General features: G+C 43.2%; 1 protein-coding gene across 3 annotated transcripts in view; it reads left to right on the top strand.

Annotated features, from left to right (window-relative positions):
* Positions 1 to 15,632, top strand: part of OSBPL1A (oxysterol binding protein like 1A) — a 166,047-nt gene that overhangs the window by 48,363 nt on the left and 102,052 nt on the right. For all 3 annotated transcript variants that reach the window (XM_056521726.1, XM_056521727.1, XM_056521728.1), the window contains 2 exons: positions 1,671 to 1,793; positions 12,114 to 12,195. In XM_056521726.1, coding sequence (XP_056377701.1) covers positions 1,671 to 1,793; positions 12,114 to 12,195 — 205 coding nt within the window. The remainder of the gene's footprint in view (positions 1 to 1,670; positions 1,794 to 12,113; positions 12,196 to 15,632) is intronic.

Here is a 15,632-nt window from a genome sequence, read left to right on the forward strand (position 1 = left end):
GGGTGACAAGGATGTGGTCAGGGGTGGACAATGGAGGGTGAACATGGGTGACAGAGGGTTGGATGAGGGGGGGGGGGAATGGATGACAACAGGGTGGACATGGGAGACATGGCGTCAGAGGGGTGGACAAGGGTGACAAGGGGGTAAAAGAGGGACAGAAGTGACAGAGGGGTGGACTGGGGTGACCAATGGACAGGGTTGAGAAGGTGTATCAGAGGGGTAGAAAGGGTACGTACCTTAAGCAAGCCGGCCCGCTCAGCTTGCAGGTCCACGGCAGGCACGGGAGTCTGGCGCAGATGAAGCTCATTCCGCCCCAGGACACCATTTTCGTCTCACTGCGCCGCAAGGTAGAAGGGGGGCGCAGGGGGGAGGGGGACGCTGTGTGCGCTGTGCGCACGCAGGCTTCCCTTCCCCCCTGTGCCGCCAGTCAGAAGCACACAGGTCGGGGCGGGATATTTAAAAAAAAAAATCACAGCAAAATCCAGCTGCACCACGGCAGTGGCGAACGGCACACAAGTGTGCCGCGGCACTGCGGTTGGGAATCACTGATTTAGACAGTGTAGTGAAAAAAATTCTTAATGGGAATCTGTCAGATGCAATGCTTCCATTAAACTTTTGACACTATTAGGGTCTGTTGAGCAGGGAGGAAAAGGGAGGGGAAGCAAAGAGGCATTGCGGCACCTTGACACTTTAGAAGCTTGGGAACACCTCTTTGACACTGTACAGGAGAATATACCCCGATAAAGACCAGAATTCTCTGACTGATTGGGGATTAGAATAAATTCAAATAAAACTCTTTTAGAAAAGTTTTTTTCCTGTTACCCCGTGTAAAGTCCCCATGAAAAAAGATTTCTAGTTAAACCTACTGTATTTTTGCATTCATGGGATATTCCGGAGGAAAACATATTGTGGTCCTTAAAGGGGTACACAGGTGAAAAACTTTTTTTTTTTTTTTTTTTCCCAACTGGTGCCAGAAAGTTTTGCAGTTACAGATTTGTAAATTACTTCTATTCAAAAATCTTAACCCTTCCAGTACTTATCAGCTGCTGTATGATCCAGAAGTTCTTTTCTTTTGAATTTCTTTTCTGTCAGGAACTGTCCAGAGTAGGAGCAAATACCCATAGCAAACCTATCCTGCTCTGGACATTTCCTGACATGGACAGAGGTGTCAGCAGAGAGCACTGTGATCAGACAAAAAAGAAATTCAAAAAGAAAATAACTTCCTCTGTAGCAGCTGATAAGTACTGGACGGATTAATATTTTTAAATATAAGTAATTTACAAATCTGTTTAACTTTCTGGCACCAATTGATATTTTCCACCGGAGTACCCCTTTACGGTTAAATCATAGACATGGAAGGGGTGCGGCATGACGTCACACACACAGCTGCCTGTAGCCGGCTTCTGAACATAAATGTTCAGAGCGCCGGGTTGCCAGCCTGGTGATCTCGGGGGCCACATCGGCCGGACCCTACTCAGACATCTTATCCCCCATCCTTAGGATAGGGGATAAAATGTATAGGGGTGGAGTACCCTTTTAACATTCTGAAACCATTACAATTTTTTGGTTTATTCTGATGGGTAATGAGTAATTACTCAGCACGCATTAATACTTAGGTCTCCTTATTATTTGTATCTAAATGTACTATTTCATCAATACTTGCCTTCCAGGACTGGCTGGCAGCCATTGAGGAGCATTCAGCTTACAGCACTCACTACTGTTCTCAAGATCAGCTCAGTGACGATGAAGATGAAGACCTGGTGCATGTAGGAGACTTAAAAGAGTCACTTGAGGTAATATTTATGAATAACTTGGTTTGCCTGTATCCTGAAGCCAATAACCCTGAATGCGTAGGTCACTTTATTCTGATATTCAAATTGATTTAATTCATCAGTCAGCACAATGTTATTGTTTGCCACTTTGGCTAACAGGAAAGCAGACCTGTCCCCATACTATACTGTCCTAATGGCACAATAGTCTAATGACAGATTTGGTTAATTATTAAAAACAATAATAATACTTTATACCATTAGGTATGTAACCCACTTTTTCCACTGCAAGATAGAATGATGGATTATATTTGGGATCATAATTGTCCAATTTTCTGCTACAGACTGCATGCCCTACATTCATTTCAATGGGAGCGCCGGAAATGGCAGAGTTAAAGGGGTACTCCACTGGGAAACATTTTCTTTTAAAGGACAACTGTAGTGCTAGACTTTTTTATATATTCCTGTGCCCGGGCCTCAAAAATAAACAAAATAAACTTTAACTCACCTTCCTACGAGCCCCCGTTGGTCTGGCACAGGCCTCAGTCCAGCGGTGCTAACCTCGTTCAACTTCCTGGGGACGCCGCAGAGCCGTCGGCGTATCACCAGCCGCAGCGATGTTCCGCCCCGGCCGGTGATAGGCTGAGCCCACCGTCATGTAAGAAGCCAGCCAGAGCTCCTTACATAACAGTGCGCTCAGCCGATCACTGGCCGGGGCGGGACATCGCTGCGGCCGGTGATACGCCGACGGCTCTGCGGCGTCCCCAGGAAGTTGAACGAGGTTAACACCGCTGGACCATGAGGCCTGTGCCAGACAAACGGGGGCTCGTAGGAAGGTGAGTTAAAGTTTGTTTTGTTTATTTTTGAGGCCCGGGCACAGGAATATATAAAAGTCTAGCACTACAGTTGTCCTTTAAATCAACTCGTGCCAGAAAGTTAAACAGATTCGTAAATTACTTCTATTAAAAAAATCCCAATCCTGTCAGTACTTATCAGCTGCTATATACTACAGAGGAAGTTCTTTTCTTTTTAATTTCCTTTCTGTCTGACCACAGTGCTCTCTGCTGACACCTCTGTCTATTTTAGGAATTGTCCAGAGCAGGAGCAAATCCCCATAGCAAACCTCTCTTGCTCTGGACAGTTCAGCAGATCAGTGCAGAGAGCACTGTGGTCAGACAGAAAATAATTTCAAAAAGAAAAGAACTTCCTCTGTAGTATACATCACCTAAAAAGTACTGGAAGGATTGGGATTTTTTAATAGAAGTAACTTACAAGTCTGTTTAACTTCCTGGCACTGGTTGATTTAAAAGAAAATGTTTTCCAGTGGAGTACCCCTTTAAGCACCTGGGTCTTTTTGGCGCTCCTAAAAAGAATGAATGGAGAGAAACAGGGCCCATTCAAGAGATCGCAGAGGGTCCCAGTGGTCAGACCCCCCGCAATCAGACACTTATCCCCTATCCTGTGAATAGGGGAAGAGATGTTTCTTGCTGGACCACCCCTTTAATTGTTGGGGAGCTATCTTATTTATATGTTTTTGCCTATTTAAATAGTTACTATTATATAAAACTTTTGACATGTTGCAGGAACACGTTGAATGTATTGCTCAGTCAGGGTCTCAGTGCTGAGACCTCCACATATTTCTTTGATTGAGTTAATTTTGCACCTCTGTGTTCATGCCGTTTGATATCAGGTGACCCATTACTGTCTGTAGTCTAAAACTTTACATTAAAGCAGTTTTCCTGGAGTAATACCTTGATAACAATTCTATAGTAGTGGTACAAGCATGGTCACCATGTTTCTTTCAGAATTTACACAGGTAAGGCATTTATTTTGTACGTCTATTTGTGTCTATTACAGTAGCTTAGGCCCATTCAGTTAATTCTGCTGAATGGTGGTGGTCAGACATCCAATGATCAAATATGGATGGCCTATCCTAAAAACAAAAAAAGTTTTACTCCCTAAAAACCCATTTAGGCAAGTTTCATATAGTTTTATTACAGACACATTTTTACATCTGTATTACGTCTGAAAACGCTGACGTAACCACAGGTCTGAGGACCTGAATTGGCACCAGAAGTGGCAGCCATTAATACAATGGCAAAAATGTGTCCAGAATACATTTGCATGAAAGTGACCTACAGTGAAGTAATCGGTGCAAGCGGATGTGATAAAAGCTAAAAATCCAGATCTGTTTACAAAATTTCACTTACCTGCCGCTGATGTTTGGAGTACGGTTTGCTGGCCCTGTGACCATGCTTAGGATAGATATTGTTTGTGATGGCCTGCCCAGGTATCTAAAGAGAACAGCTCTATGCTGTGGGGTTACTGGGCAGGCCATGTCCACTGCCTGACACCTGAGCCTGAGGGATCTTCAGGTTGGAGAAGGACACACATGTGAAACCTTTTGTATTGGATGCCATTTGGCAAAATGTGGATTTATCTGGATTTGAATATATAATGAGACATTTACACTTTAAATAATGTCAAAGGTTTTGTTTGTGAAATTCTTACAGAGCAAACAATTGAAGATATCTCTGGCTGGAACGGTGACATCTCCTCCTCTGGTTAGATAGTCTTGTCTCTGTTTTGAGGTCTTACTGGACACATTGTTCCAGCTATACAGATTTCTTCACAATCCTCTTATTGTGTGCCAAGCGCAATGATGACTTCAAAGCAGCCATGCTTTCTTAATTATTACAGATGATCTCCTAATCATATGTATTGATGGGGATTGGAGGTAAAATAGGAATGCTTATTATTTTAACAAATACGGTTAATTTGTGTAAAATTGTAACTGTGCAGATTAACATGTCACTGAAACATTGTATACATCTGGAGGTTCTTCTGATTTGTACCTCCTGTGAAAGGCTGCATCTACAGTGGGACATGTTGCCCGTGTGTATGTATATATTTATTTATCTTTTTAACAAAGTATACCATGCAGTTTAAAACGTGATGTGACCTGATAAGAGAAGTGTTGTTAGGTAGGTATAAGGTAATAAGGTAAAACAATCACTGTAGATTCAGTTCCAAGATGTCATTAGTGTTATGCACAAAAATGGAATCAAGAAAAATGGAAAATTCAATACCCATGGCTGGAGGTGTAAGAACGTAGAGGCTGCAGGTGTCATCTAAACTTTAGCGTCCATGGCCTGCATACTGACATATGTCATGAAAACATCAATCATCATGGAGAAGGATTGTGATAAGCAAGTCTAGCATCTCTGTTGTAATGCTCTGTCTTGAATTTCCACAGCACCAGCTGGGGACAGATTCTGTAGTGTAAATGGGCCCTTTAGATTGACATACATAGCCGGTCATACCTGTGCCTGGTATACATCTCTTACCTGATCTTCCCATACTGCTCCTCATACACTGCTCAAAAAAATAAAGGGAACACTTAAACAACACAATGTATCTCCAAGTCAATGACACTTCTGTGAAATCACACTGTCCACTCAGGAAGCAACACTGATTGACAATCAATTTCACATGCTGTTGTGCAAATGGAACAGACAACAGGTGGAAATTATAGGCAATTAGTAAGACACCCCAAATAAAGGAGTGGTTCTGCAGGTGGTGTCCACAGACCACTTCTCAGTTCCTATGCTTCCTGGCTGATGTTTAGGTCACCTTTGGAACTCTAGTTCACCTTTCACTCTAGTGGTAGCATGAGACGGAGTCTACAACCCACACAAGTGGCTCAGGTAGTGCAGCTCATCCAGGATGGCAGATCAATGTGAGCTGTGGCAAGAAGGTTTGCTGTGTCTGTAGGGGTAGTGTCCAGAGCATGGAGGCGCTACCGGGAGACATGCCAGTACATCAGGAGACGTAGAGGAGGGCAACAACTCAGCAGCAGGACCGCTACCTCCACCTTTGTGCAAGGAGGAGCACTGCCAGAGCCCTGCAAAATTACCTCCAGCAGGCCACAAATGTGCATGTGTCCACTCAAATGGTCAGAAACAGACTCCATGAGGGTGGTATGAGGGCCCAATGTCCACAGGTGGGGGTTGTGCTTACAGCCCAACACCATGCAGGATGTTTGGCATTTGCCAGAGAACACCAAGATTGGCAAATTCGCCACTGGCACCCTGCACTCTTCAAAGATGAAAGCAGGTTCACACTGAGCACATGTGAAGATACCGTGGAGAATGTTCTGCTGCTGCCTGCAACATCCTCCAGCATGACCAGTTTGGTGGTGGGTCAGTAATGGTTTGGGTAGCATTTCTTTGTGGGGCCCACACAGCCCTCCATGTGCTTGCCAGAGGTAGCCTGACTGCCATTAGGTACCAAGATGAGATCCTCAGAACCCTTGTGAGACCATATGCTGGTGTAGTTGGCCCTGGGTTCCTCCTAATGCAAAAGACAATGCTAGACCTCATGTGGCTGGAGTGTTTCAGCAGTTCTTGCAAGAGGAAGGCATTGATGCTATGGACTGGCCCGCCCGTTCCCCAGACCTGAATCCAATTGAGCACATCTGGGACATCATATCTCGCTCCATCCACCAACGCCATGTTGCACCACAGACTGTCCAGGAGTTGGCGGATGCTTTAGACCAGGTCTGGGAGGACATCCCTCAGGAGACCATCCGCCACATCATCAGGAGCATGCCCAGGCATTGTAGGGAGGTCATACGGACACGTGGAGGCCTCACACTACTGAGCCTCATTTTGACTTGTTTTAAAGGAAACTGTCAGCTTGCTTCCCCCGCATTAAGCAGCAGTACTGGCTGGTAGTGCGGGGGACGCTGATCCGTTTGATGCTTACCGTGCCCGGATCCGTCCTGCCGTTTGGCCGAAATCTTCGATTTTATGTATATGCTAATTTGGTGCTAACTGGCACAGGCGGGGTTACTGGCACTCTGACCTCAGCGCCGCTCGTCTGCAGCGCCGGCCCGCTCATCAATATTCCTCCCCTTCCTCTTCATTACAGAGCCGGGAGAAGAGGGAGAGGCGGTGGGAGAGGAGGAATATTGATGAGCTGGGCGGCGCTGACGTCAGAGTGCTAATAACACCGCCTGTGCCAGTTAGCACCTAATTAGCATATACAGAAAAATTAAGATTTTGGCCGAACGGCAGGACGGATCAGGGCACGGTTGGCATCAAACTGATCAGCACCCCCCACACTACCAGCCAGTACCGCTGGTTAGTACGGGGGGAGCAAGCAGACAGTTTTCACACACATTACATCAAAGTTGGATCAGCCTGTAGTGTGGTTTTCCACTTTGATTTTGAGTGTGACTCCATATCCAGACCTCCATGGGTTGATAAATTTGATTTCCATTGATAATTTTTGTGTGATTTTGTTGTCAGCCCATTCAACTATGTAAAGACGAAAGTATTTCATAGATTAGTTCATTCATTCAGATCTAGGATGTGTTATCTTAGAGTTCCCTTTATTTTTTTGAGCAGTGTATAATTTCCGATCCTCTCAAGACCTCTGCCTGTGCTCAACCCTCATCCACACATCACTCAACCAACCTCATCCACACATGACAATTGACTACCCTGACATATCCAGCTTTCACCCACCATCAAAACCTTCAAAAGCAACTTCAAAATCCTATTTCTTCAGAAAATCCTACAACCTACAAAAACCCTCCTCCACTGTGAATGGCTTCTCTCACAGATGACCAGCTGTTTCCCTCACCTACGGTCTCACTCCTCTCCCCTTATAGATTAAAAGTCCTTATGGGCAGGACCCTCCTTTCGAATTCAGTCTTGTCATTTATTCTGTTTCACGTTCATTGTACTCATGATTGTTATGTGTTCTAACCTCTTATGGTATGTACACTGCCCAGAAGCCAAGGACACAGATATTTTGGCAACCCAAACATATCAAACAAAAATAGTTTTTTCATCCCTGATTGGAAAGAGAGAAAAAAATGGTGGAAAAGATTAGTGTGTGGCTTTGCGAGGTGCGTATTCGGAGTTTTCAACATTGTCCAACACTATTGTCCATAACACTGGTTTTTGGAGACTCTTATGTTGGCTCTTCAGGGACTGGCACCCAAGGCCACTGGGACCACCCGATCTCCAGCAGTCCTTACTGCTGGTGGCTCATCAGAGCTACAGGATGCTTCAGTACTGTCAGGCTTTTAGTTATCTGTGCCCTTACTTAAGTCATAGTGAAACATTCTAGGATTTGTAGTTTTGGGTCAGCTGCAGAGCCATAGGCTGTGTCAAGGCATGCTGGGAGTTGTAGTTAGTTAGCATTCCCTGACACAGCCTATGGCTCTGCAGCTGATACCCTCTACCTCACCTGTATCCAGCTTTCAAGAAAGAATGTGCCGTGTACCATGCGGGCGAAAATAAGACATCTAACAATGTGCTTCTCAACGTCAGAGTAACTTTATTGAATAAAGCACCTTGTCGGCTTACCACCATTCCTATATCACGGGTGCATGAGTTCTCGCCCCTGTAAAAACAACAAATATTTACATGGGATTTATAAGTTAAGGAGACTGGAAAGATTGAGAAGTGGAATTAACTTATTGTTTAGAGCCAGATTGCAGATTATCAAAGGATGGATTTTACCTTTCCACCCCTTCTGTCTTAGCTTGGAAATACTATACACAATATGAAATGTGAAAATTCATATGTGTATTGTGGAAATAATAAAAATACTTTAATGCCAACAACACTTGAAGGTGAGTCTCTTATTTTCTGTTATATACTTAGAGGTTATCCGTCAATATTATTATTATTATTATTTATTATTATTATTATTTTTATCTTAATATACACAGACTGCCACAATTGAAAAAAATAAATAAATAACCCTTGACTTACCTCCCACCGCTCCCTTGGTGCTGCCGGTATGGCTCTTCTTGTCTCTACTGCAATCACCTTCCGGCTTCTGGGGCCTGAGAAGGAACTCTGGAATTGGCTGTAACAGGGGCAGTGATTGGCTGAACTGCAGTATGACAGACTGGGCCCAGGCACCAGTCTTCTTCCAATCTGTCATATTGCTGCTCAGCCAATCATTGGCCAAGGCAGAACACCGCTGTGGCCCGTGCTTAGGTGACCTACAGTGTTGGGCCCCAGAAGCATGAAGAGGACTGCAACTGGACAGCGCTACAGGGGAAGTGGCGGGAGGTAAATCAAATGTATTTTTAATAATTATTATTTTTTTTAATTGTGGCCTCTTAATTGCCGGAGCACCCCTTTTTAATAATTAAAAGCACCCTGCATGTGCCATCAGCTCTGTTTTTAGAAATGGTGCTTTAAAATCTACCATCTTTCAGCAGTTACACAACATAGTCACAGGTAGCTTTTCTCTGTTTTTACTATAAATAAAAGGCATCTTGCCCTTTTGTTATTGTCTTTAACACCTAAAACCTTTCTCCTCTCCCCCGTTAGCTAAATTTACTCATTGTGCTAAAACATTAATGCAATGAAACTAGAGAAATGTGTCACCTTGAGCAGCGGATCAAGATGTTCAGATAAATGTAGCCTGGTTCTGCTGTGACTTGGCTTCATTTTCCTAAGACATAGACCTATTTATCTTCTTATATGCCAAACAGAATACATGCACATTCCTAAAATAATGGAGACCAGGGTGGCAAGAGTGCAAACATAGTATGGAGTACTGTCCAAAAGGGAAAAATCCTTTTTATATGCAAGCTGTTAAATACACTTTATAAAGACAATCCTTGTCTATATGACCTATGTGTGCATATGGACATTACATGAGGGTCTCCTGATCAGGACCACTTCCTATTAGCCAAAGGAGAGAAATGCGAAGTAAGACTTGATCCTTCTCTTGCAGTCAACCTCAGTATTATATAGTATCTAGTCAAATACATAATATGTGTTTATGCCTATACAAAACTTAACTGAGATTATTTTTTATTATTGCAGTATTAGCTAGTCAGTTCTGCTATAAATAGGACCGCATGTTTTCTTGACAGATCCACTTTTCTCCACTTTGTCATCTCAGCACATACAGTGCCTTGCATTTAGGACCTATGTTGCTGTAAGTCCAGCAGTGTATTCATTTGTTATAAAAAAGAAAAAATTCAAGGAGACTATTAATGCGTCACTGGCTTCCTATTTATTAAGCATTTACATTAACTGCTTGTTCCGCATGTTGTTATTATTATATAGTGTTATCGTGTTTAACAAGCTTGTGTTTTTTAAAAATTTTAATAAAATGCAGATTAAACACATCTGATTGGCGCCCCATTTCTGCAGAAACCCTCCTCAGCCTGTAGCGCCAATAATACTGATCATAGCTTTGCTATGCCACAGCATTGAACAGTGTATGCAATCTGAAGATTGCAAGTAATAGTCCCCTTTAGAGACGAAAAAAAGTGTAAAAAATATTGAAAAAGTAAATGTATAAATGGGAATAAGCACCTTATCTTATAAAAGTTTGGAATCGCCTCCTTTTCTCATTTTTTAAAATGTATTTATTATTTTAATTTACCGTATTTTTCGCCGTATAAGACGCACTTTTTCTTCCCCAAAACTGGGGGGGAAAAGTTGGTGCGTCTTATACGGCGAATACCTGCGGCCATCAATGGCCGGGACCCGCCGCTAATACAGGACATCACCGATCGCGGTGATGCCCTGTATTAACCCTTCAGACGCGGCGATCAAAGCTGACTGCCGCATCTGAAGCGAAAATAACACTAACCCGGCTGCTCAGTCGGGCTGTTCGGTGAAATCGCGGCGTCCCGAACAGCTTACAGGACACCGGGAGGGACCTTACCTGTCTCCTCGGTGTCTTCTCCGTGCCGGGATCCCCTGCGCTCTCCTTCGATGTCATCACGTCGTCGCGCACGCCTCCATCCAATAGGAGCGGCGTGATGACAGAGACGTGATGACGGCGACGGAGAGCGTGGATCCCGGGGAAGAAGTAGTCCGGGGACATGGCGACAGCGATGGAGCGACATCCAGGGCACCGGTGACGGGTCTGGAGCGGCGGGGACACGTGAGTATAACCTCCTATACCAGTGGTCTTCAACCTGCGGACCTCTAGATGTTGCAAAACTACAACTCCCAGCATGCCCGGACAGCCAACGGCTGTCCGGGCATGCTGGGAGTTGTAGTTTTGCAACATCTGGAGGTCCGCAGGTTGGAGACCACTGTTGGGTTCAGAATCTTTATTTTTTTAGATTTGGCACCTATAAATTGGGTGCGTCTTATACGCCGGTGCGTCCTATCGGGCGAAAAATACGGAATGTAAAAAAATAGGCATAAACATATGTGGTATCACTGCTCGCCTAAATGTTCGGACAGATTAAACAAAAATATTTAAATGGTCGCTGCATTGAAATTGCAACACCAAGAAGGAAAAGTTGTGGCTCACAAACATCTGTTTATTCAGTATTTACTATGAGCACCATGCTCAGAAATACACATGCCTACACACCTTGGCATTCTATCAGTTTTGTTATTAATGGCTGTATGAGAAATATTCTGCCACACTGAATGCATTTGGGCAATCAGAGCATCAAAATATGCTGCTGACTGCTCCCTTTGCTGTCGCCGACCATGGCGTCTTAGGTGTACTAAATAAGAGACCGGTCGGCAGACACTGCAGGCCATGGTAGTCCAAGTAATAAGAATCCAAACGTCCAAAAGCAAACTGCTCACCCTGTCCAACAACACAAACGTGCTCGGTTCCGCCTCCGGCTTCAAACCAAATGCTTGCGAAAAAGAGAAGATGTCTGGAACTCAGGTGTAAAATTTTAAATTCTAGGGCTTTATTAGAGATGGTATGTTTCCAACATATAATCAACAAGGACAAAGACTTCTTACGCGTTTCACGCTTACTGCTCTTAATGATATGATTAAGTGCAGTAAGCTTGAAAAACATTAAATGTCTCTGTCTGTGTCGATTATGTGTTGAAAGAATATTGTCTGTAATAAAGCCTTGGCATTGGAGATTTTACACCTGAGTGCTGGACAGCTTCTCTTTTTCGCAAGTAGTAAGAATGGTTCCTGGCATTCCCCGACTATTTAAAACCTGTGTAAGACCTCTTCTAGCACAGTGCTGGCGTGTTCATTCCAGTGAACTTTCTCCCACACTATGTCATGAAATAGCTTCGAGAACTAGGTGCTGTCCTTTCATTGGTCAGAGAAGTATTTGAAAAGCAGTGTACTGCTGGCAAACAGGCCTGCTCTGGTTCCACCCCTGAAATGGACAGAATAAAAAATGGCCATGTACCATGAAGAAGGCTTACATGGGATCAGTAACAGCAGTGAGAGCACTAAAATCCCCTTTTCACTAGTTTGAAGGGTTAATGTTACTAAGCCTTGCATTTTGTTTATAAATTTGAAAGTACAGCTTTGTTTAAATTGGCTCAATGATTCTTGCATGGCTTTATATCTACAGTGTGCCCAGTTTAGTCATCGGAGACTAGATAAAGAAATCTCCACGTTTCTCGGTACTTTAAAGAAGTTGGAGGACTCAAAAGGTAAGGATGTATTGCAACAAATTTGCATAAACCAGAATTTATTTAAGGGGTGTCCTGGTGCAAAAAAGAAAGATTTTGCTAGGGCTGCTGAAAAAAAAAAGTTAAACTTACCTACTCATGTTCCACTGCAAATCTCATTTGAAGCTATTTACATCCCCTGATGCTAATCTCTTCCTCCTGCTTCCAGGAACAGAGGTCGGAGCAGGACCTGCCTGTTCAACCTATCACTGACCAAGATGGGACAGCACTGCAACCAGGTCCTACCCCGACCTATCACTGGCCACAATTGTGTCCTGTCTTGGCCAGTGATTGGCTAAGAGGGTAGGTCCTGCTCCAACCTCTCTTCTTGGAAGCAGTCAAGAGACTAACAGCAGGGTACGCAAGTATGAATTGTTTTTTATTTACTTTTTTTACAGCATCCCTAGCATCATAAAAAGTGAATGTGTGTGAATGTATGTGTGTGTGCATATATATATATATATATATATCAGTTAAAACTAGTTTTTAGTTAAAACCAGTTTTCCCTAGTGAACAAAACTAGTTTTAACTAAATGCCTTTGTGAAAACTAGTATTGACTGCTCTTCCCCAGTGAAAACTAGTTTTGACTGAATGTATTTGTTAAAACTAGAATTGACTGTTTTTTTTCCTAGTTAAAACCAGTTTTTACTAAATGCTTTCTTACAAACTAGAGTATTTACTGAACGACTTCGTACAAACTAGAATTTACTGCTAATCGCATAAAACAAAAAAAGTCAATTAACCCCTTAAGGACGCAGGACGTAAATGTACGTCCTGGTGAGGTGGTACTTAACGCACCAGGACGTACATTTACGTCCTAAGCATAACCGCGGGCATCGGAGCGATGCCCGTGTCATGCGCGGCTGATCCCGGCTGCTGATCGCAGCCAGGGACCCGCCGGCAATGGCCGACGCCCGCGATCTCGCGGGCGTCCGCCATTAACCCCTCAGGTGCCGGGATCAATACAGATCCCGGCATCTGCGGGAGTTCGCGATTTAAATGAACGATCGGATCGCCCGCAGCGCTGCTGCGGGGATCCGATCATTCATAACGCCGCACGGAGGTCCCCTCTCCTTCCTCCGTGCGGCTCCCGGCGTCTCCTGCTCTGGTCTGTGATCGAGCAGACCAGAGCAGGAGATGACCGATAATACTGATCTGTTCTATGTCCTATACATAGAACAGATCAGTATTAGCAATCATGGTATTGCTATGAATAGTCCCCTATGGGGACTATTCAAGTGTAAAAAAAAATGTAAAAAAATGTAAAAGTAACAGTAAAAAAAAAGTGAAAAATCCCCTCCCCCAATAAAAAAGTAAAACGTCCGTTTTTTCCTATTTTACCCCCAAAAAGCGTAAAAAACATTTTTTATGGACATATTTGGTATCGCCGCGTGCGTAAATGTCCGAACTATTAAAATAAAATGTTAATGATCCCGTACGGTGAACGGCGTGAACGAAAAAAAATTAAAAAAAAGTCCAAAATTCCTACTTTTTTAATACATTTTATTAAAAAAAATTATAAAAAGTGTATTAAAAGTTTTTTATATGCAAATGTGGTATCAAAAAAAAGTACAGATCATGGCGCAAAAAATGGCCCCCATACCGCCACTTATACGGAAAAATAAAAAAGTTAGAGGTCATCAAAATAAAGGGATTATAAACATACTAATTTGGTTAAAAAGTTTGTGATTTTTTTTAAGCGCAACAATAATATAAAAGTATATAATAATGGGTATCATTTTAATCGTATTGACCCTCAGAATAAAGAACACACGTCATTTTTACCATAAATTGTACGGCGTGAAAACAAAACCTTCCAAAATTAGCAAAATTGCGTTTTTCGTTTTAATTTCCCCACAAAAATAGTGTTTTTTGGTTGCGCCATACATTTTATGATATAATGAGTGATGTCATTACAAAGGACAACTGGTCGCGCAAAAAACAAGCCCTCATACTAGTCTGTGGATGAAAATATAAAAGAGTTATGATTTTTAGAAGGCGAGGAGGAAAAAATGAAAACGTAAAAATTAAATTGTCTGAGTCCTTAAGGCCAAAATGGGCTGAGTCCTTAAGGGGTTAAAACTGGTTTAAAGTAGAGAAAACTAGTTTTAACAAAATTACTCAGTTCAAACTATTTCCACAGAGGTCAAAGTTCATCTAGCTCACACGTGGTCGCCTGACTCGTGGTGGGTTGACCATGCTGCCTCTGCATACCTGTGTACCCCTCTGCTATGCACGCTCATGCTGGTTGACCACGCTGCCTCCACCCACGTACCCCCTCCGCTAAGCACGCTTGTGCGGGCTGACGAAGTCGTCCTTTCATACCCGTGTACCCCTCATCTAAGCACCAAAACAAAACTTTTTGGATAAGCTATACATCTTGGCAAAACAAGTTTTTTCTTATATACTTCCTTAACAAAAAAATCTCATTTTATTAAAGAAAAGTGTCTTTGAAATTCACTTCACTAGTCACTTGTCCACGAGTCATGGACAAGACATGGCTGATGGACAAAGCTGCAGATGGGACTAGCGTTCTGCACTGCTCACTCCTGGCCTGTGCGAGTGTGCATGAATTTACAGCATCAGTGCTAGGAGCCTCTGAGGATCGCAGCACAAGACCAGGAGTTCATAAACTTTTATGGAGCTTAACTTCAAGGGACATTATTATATTTTTCTGTAAATATTTCTACTTTGTTAGTGTTTTTGTTTCTTTTCTGAGGTGGCAAAGTTTGGCACAGGGGGAACAGCTGATCGGATGTGGGATGTTACGGAGCTACGGGCAGTGCAGGACTTTACAAGATATGTGACTTCTGTGATATGCTGACTGCCAGGGGCATCACTAGATTAAAACATTCGGGCCCTGTTCCCCAAATAAAGACAAGTAGCCCAAATGTCAACTGCTGGGTGAGTCCATATATCAGTGTTTTCCCAAGCAGGGGGCCTCCAGCTGTTGTAAAACTACAACTCCCAGTTGTAGTTTTGAAACATCTGCTTGGGAAACTATGCCATACACTCAGCAATCTTGGTCTGTCTGCTCAGCTCCTCCCCCTTCTCGGCCCCATGTTGTTCATGTGATCTCAGACTCACACAGAGGCCTGCTGGGGTCAGAGGGAAGATTTAAGACTGCAAGAGAACAGAAGATTAGCAAGTTACAAAGGTAAGAGTATAAATACTGTGCCATGGCCCCTGCCATTTTATACTACCCCACCCCAACACAGTGACATCACTGCATATTTACTCTATAATGTGACATCACTGTGTGCATTATTAATACTGTGACATCATTGGGGTTATCCCTGTAATGTGACATCACTCATCACTGTGTATTACCCCTGTATTGTGAAATCACTGTGTGTATTAGCCCTGTATTTGTGACCTCATTGGGGTTATTATCCCTGTAATATGACATTATTCACAC

Source organism: Hyla sarda, chromosome 5, assembly GCF_029499605.1.
Source record: "Hyla sarda isolate aHylSar1 chromosome 5, aHylSar1.hap1, whole genome shotgun sequence".
Classification (NCBI taxonomy): Eukaryota; Metazoa; Chordata; class Amphibia; order Anura; family Hylidae; genus Hyla; species Hyla sarda.